The 23,091-nt window shown below is 43.8% G+C and overlaps 1 protein-coding gene across 1 annotated transcript in view; it reads right to left on the bottom strand.

The window, feature by feature from the left end:
• Positions 1-23,091, bottom strand: part of PIWIL2 (piwi like RNA-mediated gene silencing 2) — a 503,232-nt gene that overhangs the window by 255,698 nt on the left and 224,443 nt on the right. Inside the window, exons 10-11 of the mRNA XM_073622273.1 lie at positions 21,903-21,987; positions 19,473-19,559 (exon numbers count right to left, since the gene is read on the bottom strand). Of these exons, the coding sequence (XP_073478374.1) occupies positions 19,473-19,559; positions 21,903-21,987 (172 nt within the window). The remainder of the gene's footprint in view (positions 1-19,472; positions 19,560-21,902; positions 21,988-23,091) is intronic.

Here is a 23,091-nt window from a genome sequence, read left to right as displayed (position 1 = left end):
CATATACAGTGAGGGGAAAAAAATATTTGACCCCCTGTTGATTTTGTATGTTTGCCCACTGACAAAGAAACGAGCAGTCTACAATTTTAATGGTAGGTTTATTTTAACAGTGAGACAGAAAAACAAAAATATCCAGAAAAACGCATTTAAAAAAAAGTTATAAAAGGATTTGCATTTTAATGAGTGAACGAAATATGTGATCGATCCCTTATCAATCAGCAAGATTTCTGACTCCCAGGTGCCTTCTATACAGGTAAACAAGCTGAGATTAGGATCACTCTCAAAGAGAGTGCTCCTAATCTCAACTTGTTCACCCGTATAAAATAGACCTGTCCACAGAAGTAGGGCTGGGAGATTTTCCACAAAAAAAAAAAAAAAAATCTGATTTTCTTAAAAAAAAAAAACTCGATTCACGATTCAAATCGAGTTTTTTTTTTTCTCTTCACCGCGCCGGTCCTGAAGAGCTGCGGGCAGGAGTTTTTAGGCAAAGCCACGGCCTTGCCTAAAAACTCCTGCCCGTAGCTCCACAGGACCGGCGCGGTGTCAGCGCCGGTCCTGGGGAGCTGCAGGCAGGAGGTTTTTAGCCAAAGCCGCAGCCTCGCCTAAAAACTCCTGCCCGCAGTTCTTCAGGACCGGCGCGGTGAAAAAAAAAATTGATTTGCTTAAATTTTGAATCGATTTGACCTCTCAACTCGATTCAAGATTTAAATCGATTTTTTCCCCAGCCCTACACAGAAGCAATCAATCAGATTCTAATCTCTCCACCATGGCAAAGAACAAAAGCTGTCCAAGGATGTCAGGGACAAGATTGTAGACCTACAAAAGGCTGGAATGGGCTACAAGACCATCGCCAAGCAGCTTGGTGAGAGGGTGACAACAGTTGGTGCGATTATTCGCAAATGGAAGAAACACAAAATAACTGTTAATCTCCCTCGGTCTTGGGCTCCATGTAAGATCTCACCTTGTTTAGTTTCAATGATCATGCGAACGGTGATCAATCAGGCTATAACTTCACAAGAGAATCTTGTCAATGATCTCAAGGCAGCTGGGACAATAGTCACCAAGAAAACAATTGGTAACACACTACGCAGTGAAGGACTGAAATCCTGCAGCGCCCGCAAGGTGACCCTGCTCAAGAAAGCACATATATAGGCCCATCTGAAGTTTGCTAATGAACGTCTAAAAGATTATGACGAGAAATGGGTGAAAGTGTTGTGGTCAGATGAGACCAAAAATGAGCTCTTTGGCATCAACTCAACCTTGTTTGGAGGAAGAGGGATGCTGCCTACTACCAGAAGAACACCATTCCCACCGTTAAATATGGAGGGATGTTTTGGCCTAACCAGTCTCCAGACCTTAATCACATAGAAAATATGTGGAGGGAGCTGAAGGTTCGAGTTACGTCAGCCTCGAAACCTTAATGACTTGGAGAGGATCTGCAAAGAGGAGTGGGACAAAATCCCTCCTGAGATGTGTGCAAACCTGGTGGCCAACTACAAGAAACATCTGACCTCTAATTGCCAACAAGGGTTTTGTCATCAAGTACCAAGTCATGTTTTGCTAAGGGTTCAAACACTTATTTCACTCATTAAAACGAAAATCAATTTATAACATTTTTGACATGCGTTTTTCTGGATATTTTTGTTGTTATTCTGTCTCTCACTGTTAGAATAAACTTACCATTAAAATTATAGAATGATCATTTCTTTGTCAGTGGGCAAATGTACAAAATCAGCAGAGGATCAAATGATTTTTTACCTCACTGTAGATATGTTTCCACCACAGAAGCCACAAAGACAGCCTGGTGTGGAAGGAGAAGACATACCCTAAAGGATTCCATGTGAAATTTAAGCATGCTTGAATGAAGACTTTCTGAGCTTTGACATCCAAGATTGAGCACGTCAGCTTTTGATCTGGAAACGGAGACCATGTTGTAAAAATAATCCTTGAAATCTTTCTACCAGTCAAACAGGCAAAATATCACCCTGGCCCAGAAGGGCTCAAAGGAAATATGCTAATCTGTGTGGTGAAACAGGAAAGTTGGAGATGAGAAACAGAGGAGGGGCAGGGACTGAAACTCTAGATAGTAACCCTGGGGAACTGATAGCCGTAAAGATTAAACATCCCATCCCTCTGGAACATTAGGATGCACATTCATGTTGAGGAAAATTTGCCCGAGGACTTGGCAGACACTGAACCCCAGATCTTGTAAGTGGTATGGGAGCTGAGCTTAGGGGAGCTCAAGGGAGGAAGCAGAAGTAAGGAAGAGCTATGCTCTTGCCACCAGTAGCATGCTTGAAAATGGGATCAAGGGTAGATCCAAAGACATCTTGTTCCTCAAAAGTCATGCAGATCAGTTGCTTCTTTGTTCTACAATCAACCACCAACCTCCCCAATGGGTACAAACCTAATAAGAACTTGGGAGAAGCAAAAAGCTTGTCAAGGTGTCTCCAATCTCCACAGAAAAATGGTTCGAACAGCGGGTGCAATGGGAAAGTCTGTGTGTTCATTGGGGCTCTAAAGGACCCAAGACTAGAAACAGCAAAGCTAGAAGCAACAAGCGATCCTCCAGATACAGAGTGGTGTACATGCATAAGAAGTGAAAAGATCTTTTTTATTTGGGAGTAATAAGAGTGGAATTCGATTTCTCAGGGTCAAGCTTATCAGTCAAAGATTGGCGTCACAATGAGACTGTCTTCGCAGCTATTGACTCAGAAGCTGTCAGGACAGGTAAGAAGCAAGCTACAGAATCTGCAGGAAAATAACAAATAACTGGGTGATTTGGGGCATAAAGGCCTGCAGAATGGCCTGCAAAAGAGAAGAGGAACTTAATGGTGTTTAAAGAGTACTTCAATGGCAGAACTGCAGAATAGATTCTAGGAGCAGAGGGAAACAAGATTCTATGCTGCATACATCAACAACTCATTAGCATATTATTGAGCAAAATATTTGAGAGGATCAAAGAGTTCTTCAGGAAGAGGCCAGTCACCATACAAGACAGGCTCCAAGAGCAAGGAACTGGAAAGGTTTAAGCAGGTTGGGGAAAATTTTGGAAACCCATGATGAAGAACATGGGGTGTTTGGAATAAGGCTACTCTAACACTAAACATTCGTGTTTGCCACATTGATAGGTGTAGCAATAGTATTCTTAAATTATAACTAAAGGCAAACTTTTGTTTAAGAGTGGTAAGGGTCTAGAACTGCTGACATTGCTTTCCGTGCCCCTGTGTTGGAGAGCTTTCACCTGCTCTATTTCTCCTGTTTACCATTATCACAAAGTGAAAGTAAAAGAAAATCCCAGATTTTGAGTTTTTACCAGAACAGAAATAGTGGGAAAATCTTCCCAAAAAAATGGGGACACTAGTTCTAGAGATCCTGGTTGCAACCAGGGATTCCCTCATTTTTAAGGGATTTTCTGTTACTTCCTCTTTTGATCTGGGACAAGAGAAATTTCTACAAGGGACACAGATGGTAAATTAATACATTGGCCAGGGTTATAACCCTCTCTTACTCTATCCAAAATAAAACTACTACTACTTTAAAATTTGATAAAATCTCAGATGAGGGTGCCTGAGGAGGAGGCAAGAGCAAAATCTGACTGCAAATATGAACTGCAATGAATTTTCAATTTCGAAAAGCCCTACTACTCTTTCGAAATGATTATTCGCCCCAATTCAAGAATTTTAATATCAAATTCACATGTGTTGAAATACAAAACTGTACAATAAAATGCTACACTTTTAGACATACATTCTTGTTGTGATAATTTGGCACCTCCATTTACATTTATAGTTTCACAGCTTGAGCTTTGCTGCAGCCAGAAGCACTGGCACATCTGCACCCTAGGACAGAAAAGGGTGCATGCGCCGTGACTTACCATTGTAGATGTCTTCATACATACTGAACAAGATCTTAGGGACAAGCCCTAATCTTGACTCCACCCACCATGATGAGCATAACCCTGAAGGGGTCCTTAGAGACAGGGTTCTGCCACATTTAGACCAGGGCCCTTGACCTATATAGCACTCTGTGGCTAACAACCCAATGCACCATATGCCAAGGTGGGTGCCCATGCAGAATCAACATTACAGGCTTGCCCTGCATCCTCCAAAGCGGATCCGAGGAGTCAATCAATCCAGAAACTGCAGAAAGGAACAACAGTGTATATAGTGCAGCCAGGAAAGGATCTTGAGAGAAAAACTCCATATAACAAGAGGTAAGCTTCTCTCAGTACAGAGAAAATATCCATTCACCTAGGGAAACCAAAAAAAAAAAAGGCTTGTTGGAAGTGAAAGTTCTATAGGGAATGTCTTGGCAGCCTTTTTTTTTTGCCAGTGTACAATCATCTGATGGTAGCTGCATATATAACCCATGGTTAAAGTCTAAAAGCTCTGTCTCTTGTCCTGTGCAACTAATGTTTCAGTGTTTATATGTGCTTGGAGTAAAGTGATTTTTAGGGTATAAAATGTGTTAACACTTCAGATATCCATTCCTGCGTTTGGAAAAGCTAAAAAGAAGAATACCAGTGTCAATGAGTCCTTAGAAAGGAAATTAGTGCACTGAAAAAATTAACGTTTAAAGATACCACTAGAGATAATGCCACCCCACATATACTTTTCAACACAGGCTGATCTACATATTTGCTCTGGGTCAGTGACCCAGAAAGTATAAAAATCAATGTATCAGTGTGCCATCTTGGCAACAGTTTCAGAAAGAGTTTAGTAATGCCACTTCATATATATTTTTCCCAATACAGGTTTTCTTTAATTTAATATCTAAGGAGTGTCCCCTGAACTAACCCTTTAACCAGTTCAGATCCGCGCTATAGCCAAATGACAGCTACAGCGCGGACCTGCTTTGCCGGGACTACGTCTATTGACGTAAGCCCGAGCGGCCTGCGTGCCCCGTAAAGGGCACGCGTGTCGCTCTCTGTAATCAGTGAGTCTATGAGACTCGCTGGATCACAGAACGGAGTAAGGGGTCGATCACGACCCCTTACCACATGAACAGCTGTCAGCCAATGAATGCTGATCATGTGATGTCAATAGAGCCGGTAATCAGCTATTTTTTCTCCTCGTGCTGACAGCGTGAAGAGAAAAAATAAAGCCGATCACCGGCAAAATTTTGTTTGCAAAATTTTATAACAAACTATTAAATCACTTGCTCCACCCCATTCTGACATCATCACGTTTTTTCTCATGCAGTCAGTTGGTTTGATCCTCAGCTGTTTTTTATGCTATTTTTTATACTAAATTTTATCCGTTCTTTATGTTCCTGTGTTTTTGAACGTACAGTCTGCTGTGAATATTTGCTGTGATTTTTCAGTGACTTTGTAGTGAAATAAACCCCTTAGAAGTACATCTGCACTATGAAGTCTCCCTTTTTCATTTTTCACTGAGGGGCAAATTTTAAGGATTGTCTTCAGCAAGGAAACCCTATTTAGGGTGTTATATTTCCTTCACCTAGGGATCCAAGTCTATGGGATAGAGTGCGCTTACCTTCTGCTCTTTGAAACTAGATGTGAGCGTTGTTTTCCTGGATCAGAGTACAGGTGAAAACCATCGCCACCGGCAGGCTGATGCACCAGGCTCGTATGATCTCTATAACTTTAGGTCCAACAAATCTGGTAAGCGGCTTTTGGTGACATACTTGACTGGAAGAACATTCAGTGCCTTTCCAAGTGTTAAGAAGTCTGCTGATGATCTTTTCACTATATATATGGATTTTGTTTCATACCATTCATCACTGTGTGCATTTTTGGTTCACATGGACGCTTTAGGTGGCGTTTTATATATATATATATAATTATATATGATATATTATATATCATCTTTTTTTTGTTCACTTGGACATATTGTATTTGGATGTTACACACATTCTATATAGGTTTTCTCATTTATAGCATTTATATGACTTCTGTTCACATGGTCGTTTTATGTTGGGTTTATTTCTAGTTATTTATAGTTTTATATTATCACATATGTCTACATTTTTATCTTACCAACATTGCTGTTTAATGGTGTTACACTATCATACATGTCAACATTTTCATCTTAGCAACATTGTTTCACATTTATGTCCTTATATTAAGAAATCACTTAAGGATGCGCGCTTGTTTATTTCTTAATTATTACGTTTTGAGTCTTTTGTATTTAGGCTTATACTGCACCGTTTTTTTCTTTTCTGTTGTATATGGTTAGAGCAAAATTACATCCTTTTTAGCCAGTTTATACGCACCCCGAGTAGTGACTAAATTTGTTAAACAGGTTCAGAGCCGCCTTCAGAGAACCATCTGCATCTTGCAGATAGAGAAGTGCATTGTCAGCGTATAGGGATATCTTCTCTTCCAACGGCCCCACCTGCAGTCCCTTGACCGAGCCAGCCTTCCGAATAAGAATCGCCAAAGGCTCTAAAGCCAGAGCAAATAGGAAGGGGGAACGCGGACACCTGTCGAGCACCCTTTTGCAATGGAAAGGGTTAGGATAACCTTTCATTGGTACAGATTCTAGCTCTAGGGGAGCCATACAGCATCTTAACATAAACAAAGACAAGGCTCCTCTAAGTGCAGAAGTTAACATATTTTAATATCCCCAACGGGATTAAAAACACTTACAAGATGGGATGATAAAAACGGCACATCGTAGGAATACGTGGATGGATGCAGCATTGGAAGGGGTCATGGCAGGAGGAAGTCCTCAGGCTTGTTTGTGTGTAAACACTACAGATCCAGTCTCAGTCAGCAGCAGAGTGTCCTAGACGCTGAAGCGCCGGCGGAACTGACGTAGTCCAAGGAGAGGAGAAGACCTGGAAGTGATGTCAGCACTGAGGGACAGCAAACCAGCCTGGACCGCAGCGCAGGGTGGATGAGGTCATAAGAAAGGGACGCGTTTCGGAACTCTAGATGGTTCCTTTATCAACCTATGACCATAGGGGTAGTTGTGCACAATATATATTCAATGGGATGGCCGTGGGTGGGAACAATAATAAAGAAGCAGGAAATAGACAATATGAGATAGCGTTCTTAAGGGGAAAACAATATTTATAAGAGTGCACCCACCCTTACCAGTGCTGCAGATAGAGAACCTTCAATTCGATCAGTTGTGACATCCACCACCATCACTCACCCCTCTGATCTTACTGTGGTCCCTTTTTTAGCATTCGACCCCCCCGGGCCAAACCTCGAAAAAGAAAATACGAAGGAGAGGCTGCCGAGGTGGAAGGGGTAAATCTAAACCCAAACTTCTGCAAAAAGAGAGCACTGTCAAAATCTTTAACCTCTCCAGCCATGCTTTAACCAAAGAAGAGATTTCTCTACTCAGTCGAGGCCTTAATTTTGCACCATCTGCCCAGCCTAATCCCTTACTCCTCTTTAAGGACTTGAATAAATTCGTCCGCCGTCTCACTCTCAAAAGGTTTTTCAATATCCAGTCCACCAAACATCAGTCCAACACTGACTCCCATATAGTCGACATTTCATGCAACAATACTAATACCAATACTGACTCAGGCGGTTTGACCATTTTAGAGGAACTATATAGTCATTCTTCCACTCACTCTCTTTGTATAGATGGCTCAGAGACCGATTACTCATTATATACACAGCATCTTATCACTTCCCCACCTATTCAGAACACCACTTTCAGACCTACGTCTGTGTTTTACCCTACCCACTCCAAAGGCTTGTGCATTGATGCTTTCTATCGCATTGTTCACGCTGAAATACAAGAAATGTGCAATTCAGTAAAAAACAAAAATAGTAACAAAGCCATCTCCAACCTCACCAATTGTGAAAAAAGAGCTTCCTCCTGCCGTGCCCCCTTCCAATGCTGCATCCATCCACGTATTCCTACGATGTGCCGTTTTTATCATCCCATCTTGTAAGTGTTTTTAATCCCGTTGGGGATATTAAAATATGTTAACTTCTGCACTTAGAGGCGCCTTGTCTTTGTTTATGTTTCCATAGAAATTGCTTCTGTCAGCTGCTGCCATAAGTACTGAAGAATTCCTCACATCTCTGCCACCACCACTACTATTGGACTGTTATAGAGACATTGTTTTATATTGAAGCTCTGAGCACCCTAACCATCCCTCTTTTTTACTATACAGCATCTTAAGCCAGTGGAGGAAATAAGGGCCGAAGCCGAACCTATCCATTTCCTCTCAGAGGAATCCCCACTCCACTGAATCGAAAGCCTTCTCGGCGACAAGGGAGGCTATGACTCTACTCCCACTATTGGCATGAGGGATGGAAAGGTTCAGAAAGAGGCGGCGGAGGTTAATGTCGGTGCCCTTACCTGGCATGAAGCCAGTTTGATCAACATGAATTATATCTTCCTTAAATCTGGATAGACGGTTAGCCAACACCTTCGCCAAAATTTTAGCATCCATGTTAACCACTTAAGTACTAGCCTCGTTTTGGATTTCAGGTGTTTACATGTTTAAACAGTTTTTTTTTGCAAGAAAATTACTTAGAACCCCCAAACATTATATATATATTTTTTTTTTTCTAACATCCTAGAGAACAGAATTTCGCACCGTATTTGTGCAGCAGTCTTATAAGCGCACTTTTTTTGGAAAAAATTCACTTTTTTTAATAAAAAAATAAGACAACAGTAAAGTTAGCCAATTTTTTTTTTTATATTGTGAAAGATAATGTTACGCCAAGTAAATTGATACCCAACATGTCACGCTTAAAAATTGCGCCCGCTCGTGGAATGGCATCAAACCTTTACCCTTAAAAATCTCCATAGGCGACGTTTAAAAAAAAAACTATAGGTTGCATGTTTTGAGTTACAGAGGAGGTCTAGGGCTAGAATTATTGCTTTCGCTCTACCGGTTGCGGCGATACCTCACATGTGTGGTTTGACCGCCGTTTTCATATGTGGGCGCTACTCACGTATGCGTTCGCTTCTGCGCGCGAGCTCATCGGGACGGGGTGCTTTAAAAAATTTTTTGTTTTGTTTTCATATTTATTTTTCTTTATTTTACTTATTTTTTCACTTTTTTTTAATTTAAATTTGGAACACTTTTATTCCTATTACAAGGAATGTAAGCATCCCTTGTAATAGAAAAAAGCATGACAGGTCCTCTTAAATATGAGATCTGGGGTCAAAAAGTCCTCAGATCTCATATTTGGACTTAAATGCAAAAAAAAAAAAAAAAAAAAAAAAAGTCATTTGAAAAAAATGACAACAAAAAAAAATATGCCTTTAAGACGTATGGGCGGAGCTGACGTTATGACGTTGCTTCCGCCCTCCTATGGTATGGAGACGGGTGGGGGCCATCTTCCCCTCACTCGTCTCCATACCATGGACGTGACAGGTCCCGATCGCCTCCGCCGCTACCAACAGCTCCGGTAAGCGGTGGAGGGCACGGGAGAGCGGCGGGTGGCACCTCTCCCGCCGCCGATAACGGTGATCTTGCGGCGAATCCGCCGCAGAGACCACCATTATCGTACACAGAACTGCCGGCCCTAATGAGGAACATTCCTAAGGGCTCTTGCCCAGCTTAGGCACCAACACCACCACCACCTCTGACAGAATTCGGCAACTCCCCTAAGAGAAAAAATTGTTTGAACAAAGAGGCAAGTCTGGGGGCAAGTAGTTCCAGATGCTGTGTGTAAAACTTCACAGGTAGTCCATCGACTCCCCGGGTTGTCCCTGGCTTAAGTTGGGTCATGGCCAGCTACACCTCCTCCAATGTTTTCTCCTGCTCTAGATTGGCACAAGTCCTGTCATCCTAGGGAATCTAATTCTGTCCAGATAGAATGCATTTCAGAGGTGGTATAAGATACCCGTGAAGAGTATAGCTGTCGATAGTAAAGAAGGAAGTGGTCGTTAATCTCAGTGGGTGTTCTTGGCATAACTCCAGAGATCTCTAACCCCACTAATGGAGGTCACTGTAAACTGCCCCTTCGCTAGCCAAGCTAACAAACTGCCATTCTTATTCCCATATTCGAATATTCTCTGAGCAGTGTGTAACCAGGATTTATGGTTCATAGCTACCCTCAACAGGGACAACTGTTTTAACGCAAACTGCCAGGCCCCATATGCAGTGGGATTTATTACACACAAATTAAATAGCTGTGTAACTGTCCTCACAGAGACCTGGCTGGATGGTTCTATACCTGATGAGGCAATTGAGCTGGCAGGCTGCTCTGTCTATCGAGCGGATAGGACCACGGACTCTGGAAAGACTAAAGTATGTGGTCTGTGTGTATATGTTAACAATAAATGGAGTACAACTATTAATATTGTCCGGACATACTGTTCACCTGATTTGGAATATCTTATGCTAAAATGTAGACTTTTTTTATACCAAGAGAATTTACTAATGTTATAAATGTGGCTGTGTACATACCCCCAGAGGTTAATTTTAAGCTGGCTCTGGAGGAACTATACCATGCTATTAACATTCAGCTGAATGTACATCCAGAGGGGGTTGTGATTGTGGCTGGCGATTTCAACCATGTGGAGCTAGAAATGGTTCTTCCTAAATTTTATAAGAATGTGCACTTTCCAACAAGGGAGAACAATATTTTAGATCAGGTATATACAAATGTTTCCAGTGCATATAAAGCTACTTGGTTGCCACATCTTGGTCTATCAGATCATACCTCTTTAATGATGATCGCATGTTATAAGCCTCTTGTTTGCAGAACAAAATCAGATATTAAAACTACACAGGTTTGCAAGAGTGCTTTGAATCAACTGATTGGAATGTATTTGCACAGAATGCAGACTCATGCCCTGTACACAAGATCGGACATTGATCGGACATTCCAACAACAAAATCCATCAGATTTTTTCCGACGGATTTTGGGCCAAACTTGTCTTGCATACACACGGTCGCACAAAGTTGTCGGAAAATCTGATCGTTCTGAACGCAGTGACATAAAACACATACGTCAGGACTATAAACGGGGCAGTAGCCAATAGCTTTCGTCTCTTAATTTATTCTGAGCATGCGTGGCACTTTGTGCGTCGAATTTGTGCACACACGATCGGAATTTAAATGATCGGATTTTATTGTCGGAAAATTTTATATCCTGCTCTCAAACTTTGCCATTGGAAAATCCGCCCGTGTGTACAGGGCATTAGAGGATAATGCTTCATCTGTTCTAGCTTATTTTCACTTTTGTATGGAGGTGTTCCTAGTTACAAAAACTATTAAGGTATTTCCAAACCAAAAGCTTTGGTTGGATGCTAAAGTAAGGGCTCAGTTTAGAGCAAGGGATGTGGCCTTTAGATCGGGCGACCCTATGGCCTATAGGAAAGCTTGGAATGAATTAAAGAAAGGCATTAAGGAGGCTAAGCGTAGATATAAACAGCGCATTGAATCTTATTTTGAAAATCAAAATTCTTGTAGCGTGTGGAAGAGGATTAAAATAATGGTTTGTAAAGTGCTCCCTGACACCTTAAACCAATTTTTTGCTCGCTTTGAGGGTCAAAATATGAGATGTGAAAACCATAGTAAAGAACTAGTGGAGGACGACCAATTATTGGTATTAAAAATACATGAGGTCAGGTCAAATTTGAGGAAGATTGACATCAGAAAGGCAGCAGGACCAGATGGGGTGTCAAGCCGTATACTTAGGGGATGTGCAGACCAGTTAGCAGGTGTTTTTACTAATATTTTTAATTTGTCACTGAAGCAGGCTGCAGTACCTTCTTGTTTTAAATCTACTACTATTGTCCCAATACCTAAAAAAATCAGTGGTATCATGCTTAAATGATTATCGCCCAGCTGCCCTAACTCCTATCATGAAACGTTTTGAGAGGCTCATATTATCACATCTTAAGGCAAGCATTCCTGTTGATCTGGATAAGTATCAGTTTGCCTATCGTGCAAATAGATGCACAGATGATGCAATTGCTATTGCATTGCATGCTGCCTTGACACATCTTGAGCACTCAAACACATATGTTAGGATGTTATTCATTGATTTTAGCTCTGCATTTAACACAGTACACCAAAAAGCTTTGGGCCTATGTCCATTGCTGCGCTCATGGATTATGGATTTTTTAACAAACAGGCCACAAATGGTGAGAATAGGAGATCAGGTGTCTAACACTATTATTTTCAATACAGGGGTACCACAGGGATGTGTGTTATGTCTGGCCCTGTTTACATTGCTCACGCATGACTGTACTCCCATACATGCGTCTAACACTATAGTGAAGTTTGTTGATGACACCACCTTAGTGGGACTCATACAAGATAAATGATGAGACAGCTTATAGGCAGGAAATTAAACATTTGGTTGAGTGGTGTAGAGAAAATGATTTAATACTCAATACGGCAAAAACCATAGAAATAATAGTGGATTATAGGAGATCAAGAAAGATACATCATTGCCCGGTTTATATAGGTAGTGAGGAGGTGGAAACGGTGGACACTATTACATTTTTTGGGAGTGAAAAAAGCGCAGCAGAGACTATTTTTCCTTCGGAGACTGAAGCAGGCTGGATCAATTTCTATCATTGTACCATTGAGAGTATTCTTCTCCACTGCGCTGTAGTGTGGTGTGCCAGCTGCAGGGCGGATGATGATAAGAAGTGCCTCTTTTGTGTGGTTTAAACAGCACAGCGGATCATAGGAACAGAGCTACTGAATTTGGACAGAGCATATGCCAGCCGATTAAAAAAGCAGGCAAAAGCTATTAGTATTAATCCAACCCACCCAGGATACAGTGTGTTTGTCCCACTGCCATGAGGGAAAAGATATAGAACACTTAAAACGCACACACTAATCGCTTAAAGTAGGGGTGCAACGGATCAAAAAACTCACGGCTCGGATCAGGAGTAACGGTTCGGATCATTTTCGGATCAACAAAAAAAAATCTCCCCCACTGTAATATCCACATCATCTCCACCACTGCTGTAATATCCACGTCATCTCCCCCACTGTAATATCCACGTCATCTCCCCCACTGTAATATCATCCACAATCTGCCCCACTGTAATATCCACAATCTCCCCCACTGCTGTAATATTATCCACATCTACCCCACTGTAATATTATCCACATCTCCCCCACTGTAATAATATCCACATCTCCCCCACTGTAATAATATCCACATCTCCCCCACTGTAATAATATCCACATCTCCCCCACTGTAATAATATCCACATCTCCCCCACTGTAATAATATCCACATCTCCCCCACTGTAATAATATCCACATCTCCCCCACTGTAATAATATCCACATCTCCCCCACTGTAATAATATCCACATCTCCCCCACTGTAGTAATATCCACATCTCCCCCACTGTAGTAATATCCACATCTCCCCCACTGTTGTAATATCCACATCTCCCCCACTGTTGTAATATCCACATCTCCCCCACTGTTGTAATATCCACATCTCCCCCACTGTTGTAATATCCACATCTCCCTGACTGTTGTAATATCCACATCTCCCCCACTGTTGTAATATCCACATCTCCCCCACTGTATATACAGTATAGTATAGGAATTAGGAAGGAAGACTATTAGATGACTAGTGTTGTTTGTGTTTAGTGTTGTTTACCGGCTCTTACAGAATACAGAATAGAAGCCGGCCAGATCAGATCCACGATGAGGGGTTAAGAGGTGATGACGTCAGCGCCCGCCGCCGGGTGTACCAAGATGGCTGCCGCTCCAGAGCTAGGCTGAAGCCGCGGCCTTTCCTAAGCCCGAGGCAGCGGCGTGCTCCTCGGAGCGCATGTGTGCCGATCCGAACAGGGTGAACCGTTCGGATCACGGATCGTTGAAGATCCGTTGCACCCCTAGCTTAAAGCATAGTTTTTTGCCTAGGGCCGTATTGTCCATAATCCCATCAGGTACAGCGTTTTAGGAATTTTATGTGGAATTCTGATATTCTTTTATTTTTAAATAACATATTATATTTTGATATATTTAAATAGATATGTGGTCATGTGCTAGGAGTATGTATGTGTGGTTTTGTTGACAAGTGTTTTATTGCTACTGTAAAGAGTACCCGGAAAAATGTTGTTGTATGTATACAATGACAATAAAGTATATCTATATATTTGGGTTTGCAACATAGGAGGCCAACCTCCCTTTCCAACTCGTCCAGGGACTGCGCGGATGCTTTGCGCGCTGCTCTATGCGAGATATACAAGCTCCCTGGGACCAAGCCTTGAAGGCATCCCAAGTAGTTGTAGGTTCAGCAGAGTCTACATTAGCAAGCCAGTAATGACACCCCCCCCTCCCCCCGAATATGTTCTTGTATGGTAGGGTCCTCTATCCAGAATCTGGACAGCCGCCACATCCATTCCCCCGGTGTCCCCAACTCCAAATTAACCCTAATTTGAGCCTAATCTGAGACTCCCCTTGGGAGCATACTGGCCTCAAGACACCATGCGCAGCATGGAGCGGGAAGCAAGGACCAAGTCAATGAACAAGAACTTCCGGAAGGATACTGAGTGACAGGAAATCGAATGAGCCCAGCCACTGGGCCAGTCCAGGGGACCACCGAGAGGTAGATGAGAGTCTGTCAAAATCGGGAGAGGGAGTCATATTGAAATCCCCCATAATCAGGGCCGGATTAGCCACAAGGCCACCGAGGCCAGGCCTCGGGGCGGCAGTGGTGTAGGGGCGGCGCCGCTCCTGCAGCGACTTCGCGGCCGCCCCCCCTTTCGTGCTGCCCATTAAAGTCTATTATGGGCACCAGTGCCCATAGAAAAAATGGCCGCGAGCTGACCACTTAACTGCGCATGCGCCGTTCCGAAGCCGGCCCGGCTCGGGAAAGCTCGTAAGCACTCGGCCGGGCGGCGCATGCGCAGTAGCGTGATTGCGCCGCTCGGCGCCATTTTTAAAAAAATTGAGATTAGCTAGTACTGTCAGCGGTGCGGCGGCGTGGGAGAAAGATGACATCTCCTATTGCCCGCACCGCTGTTCCGCCCTCCTCCTGATGGCAGGCAGCATGGCAACATTGGCAAGGGACATCCCCATCTGGTGGCAAGTGACATCCCCATCTGGTGGCAAGTGACATCCCCATCTGGTGGCAGGCAGCGTGGCAAGTGACATCCCCATCTGGTGGCAGGCAGCGTGGCAAGTGACATCCCCATCTGGTGGCAGGCAGCGTGGCAAGTGACATCCCCATCTGGTGGCAGGCAGCGTGGCAAGTGACATCCCCATCTGGTGGCAGGCAGCGTGGCAAGTGACATCCCCATCTGGTGGCAGGCATGGTGGCAAGTGACATCCCCATCTGGTGGCAGGCATGGTGGCAAGTGACATCCCCATCTGGTGACAGGCATGGTGGCAAGTGACATCCCCATCTGGTGGCAGGCATGGTGGCAAGTGACATCCCCATCTGGTGGCAGGCATGGTGACAAGTGACATCCCCATCTGGTGGCAGGCATGGTGGCAAGTGACATCCCCATCTGGTGGCAGGCATGGTGGCAAGTGACATCCCCATCTGGTGGCAGGCATGGTGGCAAGTGACATCCCCATCTGGTGGCAGGCATGGTGGCAAGTGACATCCCCATCTGGTGGCAGGCAGTGTAGCAAGTGAAATCTCCATCTGGTGGCAGGCAGCGTGGCAAGTGACATCCCCATCTGGTGGCAGGCAGCGTGGCAAGTGACATCTCCATCTGGTGGCAGGCAGCGTGGCAAGTGACATCCCCATCTGGTGGCAGGCAGCGTGGCAAGTGACATCTCCATCTGGTGGCAGGCAGCGTGGCAAGAGACATCCCCATCTGGTGGCAGGCAGCGTGGCAAGTGACATCCCCATCTGGTGGCAGGCAGCGTGGCAAGTGACATCCCCATCTGGTGGCAGGCAGCGTGGCAAGTGACATCTCCATCTGGTGGCAGGCAGCGTGGCAAGTGACATCCCCATCTGGTGGCAGGCATGGTGGCAAGTGACATCCCCATCTGGTGGCAGGCATGGTGGCAAGTGACATCCCCATCTGGTGGCAGGCATGGTGGCAAGTGACATCCCCATCTGGTGGCAGGCAGTGTAGCAAGTGACATCTCCATCTGGTGGAAGGCAGCGTGGCAAGTGACATCCCCATCTGGTGGCAGGCAGCGTGGCAAGTGACATCCCCATCTGGTGGCAGGCAGTGTAGCAAGTGACATCTCCATCTGGTGGCAGGCAGCGTGGCAAGTGACATCCCCATCTGGTGGCAGGCAGCGTGGCAAGTGACATCCCCATCTGGTGGCAGGCATGGTGGCAAGTGACATCCCCATCTGGTGGCAGGCATGGTGGCAAGTGACAAGAGATGGTGGCAAGTGACACGCTCAGGGCTCCCAATGATTCTGCATTATGGTGAGTTGAACTATTTCAGTTTATATTACAATGTAATGATAGAAGTAATGTGTTTCAATCATCCTGACACCATAACAACCATGGTGCCGGGGATGATTGAAGCACTAACACCAGCCATTGCCTTGAAAAATTTCCTGCGAAAAATCCTTACCCCTCGCGCGCTTACCCTGAAGTATTTTTAGTCTGTACAATTAAAGCCAGTTATTTTCAGTGTTTTCGTGTATGGAGATATGTTTTTAATTGATCTATTGTAGAAGTCATCGATAAAGGACGTGGTGTGTGTAGGTGTGTGGGTGGGGGGTGGGGGGGCGGCATTGAAGGACCCGGCCTTGGGGCGGCAAAGGGAGTAAATCCGGGCCTGCCCATAATCAATACATCATCAGTATCAATATGCCATCACTTTCTGCATTACAGTAGTAAACTCAGAAATGTCAGGTGGGGGGGGCAAATAAAGGCCCACCAACACCAGGGGAGCGTTGGACACAAAAGCATGCATTATTATAAATCGACCCTTCAGGTCTATCTTAAGATCAAGGAGCTGGAAGGGGAGTGATCTATGCACTAGTATACTGACTCCCCTGGAGTAACTGGAGTGCGTGGCATGATAGTGTGTGCGGACCCACGCCCTCTTAAGACCCAAAACATGTGATCCAATAAGATGGGTCTCCTGAAATACAACTATTTGGGGAATTATAAGGGGGTATTTTAAGGTAATTAAATACCAAGGATTTTTTTATGGCAGAGTTAAGACCCCGCACATTCCAAAAAATTATGGTAGGTGTAGACATATTGTTAGTATTAAATGCAACGCATTGGGAATAGGTACACCAGCACTCCAAGGGGCGACAAGCAGAGATGCTGCTCCACCCAGTTAAGCATCATCCCCATCCATGCCCTCCCGTCTTGATACCATGTCATATTTCCTAGCAAAAAGAGGTATTCCATGCCATAAAGGAACAGTGTTCAAATTTAAAGCACACAAAAAACATATAACAAAGCCTAAGAACTTTAGATGTCCATCCATGGTCAGCAACGGCCAACCTCCCCATCCCCCCACCCCGCAGATCCCACATAGTGCGAGTCCGCTTTAGTCCCCTATAACCTGCCCGCAGGCAACTGGAAGCACGGGAGATGTGTATCAAAAGCGGAGCAACAGTCAAACAGATAGGTACTTACAATTTTTCCTGGAGTTTAGTAGCAAGTACTGATGCATATAGTTCCCAACAGGAGGTGCTGGATTAAGGAGAAAGTAATACCTGAGTCAGAGTATTCACCTGGCATACCCCAGAGGCATAAATCTTAGGGTGGTGTCACAGTAACAATGGCTCCGACGGCCATCAGTATGTCCAGGAGTTGGGAGGCGATTCCCCTGAATAACACATGTCAGAACTGGGTAACGGTCAGGGCCCAAAAACAAACAAGGGGGAAAGAAGATTTCTCAGCCCCCACCTGCAGAGTTGATGCCATGTGTAAATAAAAAAAAAGGTTGCAGAATCAACAGAGAGAAGCACATCAGTAGAACTTGAACCAGGCTGCAGCCATTCCAGGAGTCATCATCCCTGCAGAGGTAAAGATTCCAGCCAGTTTGCTGCATCTCTTGGAGAGGTAAAGAACCACACTGTTTCCCCATCCACAACTCACAACTTGGCTGGGAAGAGCACACTGTATTTAATTTTCTTGTCACGAAGAGCAGTTTTAACAGTATCAAATGACCTTCTGAGCTTTTGTGTCTCCACAGAATAATCTGGAAACATCATGAGCCGATTATCCTTGTAATGCAACTCAACTGCCATCGCTGCCCCCAACAGTTCATCCTGGTCCCTAAAGTTAAGCAACCCTAGGATAAACGTGCGTGGGGGGGGGGGGGGCTCCTTGCGGACCTGGTTGTGGCGGCATACGGTGGGCCCTCTTCACAGTAAAGTAAGGGGACAGCTGGGGTGCAGGTAGGAGGGAGTGCAGGAGCTCTTCAATGAAGACGGTAGGATTCTTCCCCTCAGCTCCCTCTGCCAGACCGATAATGCAAATGTTATTACGGCGGCAGTGATTTTCGGCGTCTTCTGCCCTGTATTCCAAGGTTATTAGTTTGGATTGCAGCGAGCAGAGAGCCCCATCATGCTCCGCCACCATGTCCTCCACGTGTCCCACTCACCCCTCTGCGTTAGTTAGCCAAGACCGGACCTTGTCCATATCCTAACGGACGAGTCCCATGTCTAGCTAAACTGCCTCAATTTTGCTGGTAAGAGTCATCTGACAGGTGGCAGTGTGGCAGAATGCAATAGCCGCCATGACCTTCGGGATCCCCGGAGGGGTGCCGGTTGCCTCCACAGTAGAGTCTGTCTGGGACGCCATATTGGCGCGTGTCAGTAGGGCAGGCTGGGGCCAGTAATATCAGGACTATCCAGGGGAAAGCGGAGTTTCTTACCACCCTTGCCATGGCCCGATGATTTGGAAGGCATCCGCCGACAGATGCTGCAGCTCAGGTCATCTGATCTCTCAGGTACAGGGAAAAGTAGGATAAAGTATCAGCAGAGCTCCAGAAAGGACGTCTGGTTACTCCGCCATCTTGGACACGCCCCCGGGCTCCATCTTTACCTGTTTTTTTTCTTTCAGGTTTGTGGGCTCCAGCAGTAAGAATGGTTGAGCTGCAATGACGAAACTTCAGCACACTGAATAAACATGCTGATCCCTTGCGCACGCGCCTGTGACGTCACCGGCTACAGAAGTAGTGACCATCTCCTAAACGGTGCATGTTTCATTCATTCAAACTACAGGTAAACTTACCTGTAAGTAGAAAGTGGCAGAAAAGAGTTTACTAGCACTTTAACCCAAGACCCAAAGGTTTCATGATGAAAAAAATACCATTACCATGCCAATATAACAATGATTCCACCAATATGAAGCAAATGTCCTATATTTGGCATATGTGCCAAAATGTTGGAAGCACAGTAGACTATACCAAAAGTTCATAATCGGCTCTCAGCCCCTTAGAGTACTTGTTTAAAGGGATTGTGAAAAGCCAATATAAAAAGTTATTTTATTTGAACTAGACACATTTAAAACATTTAGCTTTAATTGAAGGGCAGGGTTAACTGAAAAAAATAGATATATAGAGCAACAATGAACTTTCAGCAGGATTTTTTTTTGTAACCTGACAAGGTTGCTTTAGGAAGAGACTGGATAAATTAAACAGTGATTTACCCTCATGGCCCGGAAGTCTTTTTTCATTTTTTCAGGGATTCCAGTCATGAAAGACAGTTCTGGAAGAAGGAGAATAGGACCAGACATCTGAGAAAGAAGAAAATGTAAAAAAGAAGAGTTACAAAACAGCTTGAGTAAACACCAGAACAAAATATTTGATGAAGATATTAATGTATCCATATTTTATTTTGTTCATTACACATCCTCAACATTAGCGGGATATTAAGATAGCTACACACGGGCGAAAACAGTTGGTTTGGCAGTTACCGGCCGACTTTCAGCCCGTGCGTACAGCTCCTTGTCTGACAGAAGCCGATCTCTCTGGCAGCCAATGCTGACCGGTGTGTCCTGGCGGGAGAGGCATCCCTCTGTCAGAACACAATACCACAGCGTGGGAGATTACAGTACCAACATCGCATAGTACAGAGACCTCCTTCATTTTTCAAAGGACTAAACGAAAAAAAAACTTCCTTGGGGTACCAGGCTTTAGGAAAGCAGTACTTGGGCAATAAGGAAGTGATCTAATTATCCTCTGATTATCCTAATTTTGACTTGTTTACTTTATTATATTCACTTGCAGATTTTTTAACCCCTTTCCTGTGTATACTTAATAGAGTTTGTATGCACAGAAAAATCAGCCACCCAGTGACGCATGTCTGTAGCATGTAGTCGTTAATGCCCAACCTTTTGCTGCCGCACGTGTGGTACTTTTAACCGCTTACTGGCCAGCCACCGTCGTTACACAGCGGCAGGTCGGCACTCCTGCGCAAATCGCCATAGCTGTACGGCGGCTCGCACAGACGTGATAGCAGGGTGCCTGCGGGTTGGGCGAACTCGATGTCCATTGATGACCCGCTATCGCCTAGTACAGAGGTAGCATGGGGAACTGCCTTTGTAAACAAGGCGGATCCCCATTCTGACAGGAGACGGGAACCCAGTGATCGGGAACAGTGATCTCTGTCATGTCCCTGCCAGCTCATCCTCCCTACAGTTAGAACACAACTAGAGAACACAGTTAACCCCTTGATCGCCCCCCTAGTGTTAACCCCTTCCCTGTAAGTGTCATTTTCATATTGATCGGGGCATATTTATAACACTGATCAATGTAATAATGTCACTGGTCCCCAAAAAGTGTCATTTGGGGTCAGATTTGTCCGTTGCAATGTCGCAGTCCCGCTAAAAATCGCAGATCGCCATTACTATTAAAAACAATATTAAAAAAAAAAAAAAAGTCCCCAAATCTATCCCATAGTTTGTAGACGCGATAAGTTTTGCGCAAACCAACCAATATACGCATATTGCGATTTGTTTTTTACCAAAAATATGTAGAAGAAAATATATCAGGCTAAACTGATGAATAAATTTGTTTTTTTATGGTTTTTTTTGGATAGGTATTAAAGCAAAATGTACAAAAATTGTATTTATTTTTTTCAAAATTGTGGCTCGCTCTTTGTTTATAGCGCAAAAAATAAAAACCGCAGAAGTGATCAAATACCACCAAAAGAAAGCTCTATTTGTGGGAAAAAAAGGACGTCAATTTTGTTTGGGTACAACACTTATACAGAGCGAACAAAGCCAGCTCTGCTCCATGGGCAGTCGGATGACTGGCTGTCCATTTACACCTGACTGCTCTCAGATCCAGTCAGACGGAGGGGAACAGATCCTCTTCCGCTTCTTTTTGCTGGATCGGATCGATGGTAGCCGGGGGTAAACAAAGATAAGTCGGTTTACATCCTACTACGAAAATAGAGAGTCTAATCATGTCCACCTGAAAAGCAGATAGGTGGACCTGATTGGACCTCTCATGTGAAAGGGGCCTTACAGTTTTACTTTAGCATTATTTAACCCAAAAGCAAAAATGTATTATATTGCCGTCTACCAATTCTTAGATGTGATGGCTGAACTTTTTTTTTAGGCTTTTTATCTGGTGATCCTGCCAAAAAGTCTGTTGCTTTTCAAACAAGCTCTCTATCAGATGTATGAGTTTACAGAGATGAGACAAACCATTAAACACTGACAGGGGTGCTTACATAATCAGCCTTTATTAATTCAGGTAACTTTTATCCCAAAAGGGAAAAAATGGTTTCCCGTAACCGATTATAAAGTGTGTGAGTTTGGCTTTAATTTGTTAGTGAATATCTGCTAGTACATCTAACACTCCCCTCAACCTAAATTGGCAATCTTTCAAACGTGTCCCCTGTGCGTCTTCATCCAAAGTGCGGACACTCTAATACAGAAGGTGTTTTACTGGCCAGATAAGTGAGCGAAAACAGGAAAAAAAAAAGAAAATTAATGCAGCCACCACATCAAAGGACTGGTAATATATTGCAAAATATAAAATTTTTAGTTGGAAATGGAAACATATCTGCTTGTATTTTGGACTGCAACTATAACATAACAAAACATAGGCATCACAGTGATAAGGCTTACCTTGCCCCGCAAACCTTTGTTCTCATTGGGTCTGTGAAGCAGAAGTGGCTGGTCTACTTCTCTGATTGTAATGCCATAGTTCTTACTAAGAAAACAAACACCACAAAAACTGGATTCAATTCAAAGATTTATATTTAAATATCAAATGTCAATACACAAATGTATATGGATAAGAAATCTACTTCACCATCCTAAGACATTTTTTAAAATGGGCAAAACACAAACCTAAAGCATAATTGGACATAATTATTTCAAAACTTGTACAGTCACTATAAAATAAATCAGTTAAAGCTCTACTTCAGGCAGAGAGGCTTCCTTCTGAGACGACAGCCATGCAGACCAATTTGATGCAGTGTGCGTCGTATGGCCTGAGCACTGACAGGCTGATCCCCCACCCCTTCAACCTCTGCAGCAATGCTGGCAGCACTCATACTTCTATTTCCCAAAGAAAACCTCTGGATATGAAGCTGAGCACATGCGCTCAACCTCTTTGGTCGACCATGGCGAGACCTGTTCCGAGTGGAACCTGTCCTGTTAAACCGTTGTATGGTCTTGGTGACCGTGCTGCAGGTCAGTTTCAGGGTTTTGGCAATCTTAATGTCTAGGCCATCTTCATGTAGAGCAACAATTAATTTTTTCAGATCCTCGGAGAAAGGTCTTAGCCATGAGGTGCAATGTTGAACTTCCAGTGACCAGTATGAGAGAGTGAGAGAGATATCAAATTTAACACACCTGCTCCCCATTCACACCTGAGACCTTGTAACACCGGGGAGGGAAAATGGCTAATTGGGCCCAAATTGGACATTTTCACTTAGGGGTGTACTCACTTTTGTTGCCAGTGGTTTAGACATTAATGGCTGTGTGTTGAGTTATTTTGAGGGGACAGCAAATTTACACTGGTATACAAGCTGTACACTCACTACTTTACATTGTAGCAAAGTGTCATTTCTTAAGGGTCATTACATGAAAAGATAAAAATATTTACAAAAATGTGAGGGGTGTACTCACTTTTGTGAGATACTGTGTATGTGTGTGTGTATATATATATATATATATATATATATATACACACATATACACACACACACATTTTGTCAGGGTTTACTTCCTCTTTAAAGACATACAAACACAACACAACAATGGCAACCTTGTGGCTGGTCCGAAAAAAAAAAAAAAAAAAAAAAACGTG

This window comes from Aquarana catesbeiana, linkage group LG03 (assembly GCF_042186555.1).
Source record: "Aquarana catesbeiana isolate 2022-GZ linkage group LG03, ASM4218655v1, whole genome shotgun sequence".
In the NCBI taxonomy this organism is placed as follows: Eukaryota; Metazoa; Chordata; class Amphibia; order Anura; family Ranidae; genus Aquarana; species Aquarana catesbeiana.
This window is presented reverse-complemented; position numbering and strand designations above follow the sequence as displayed.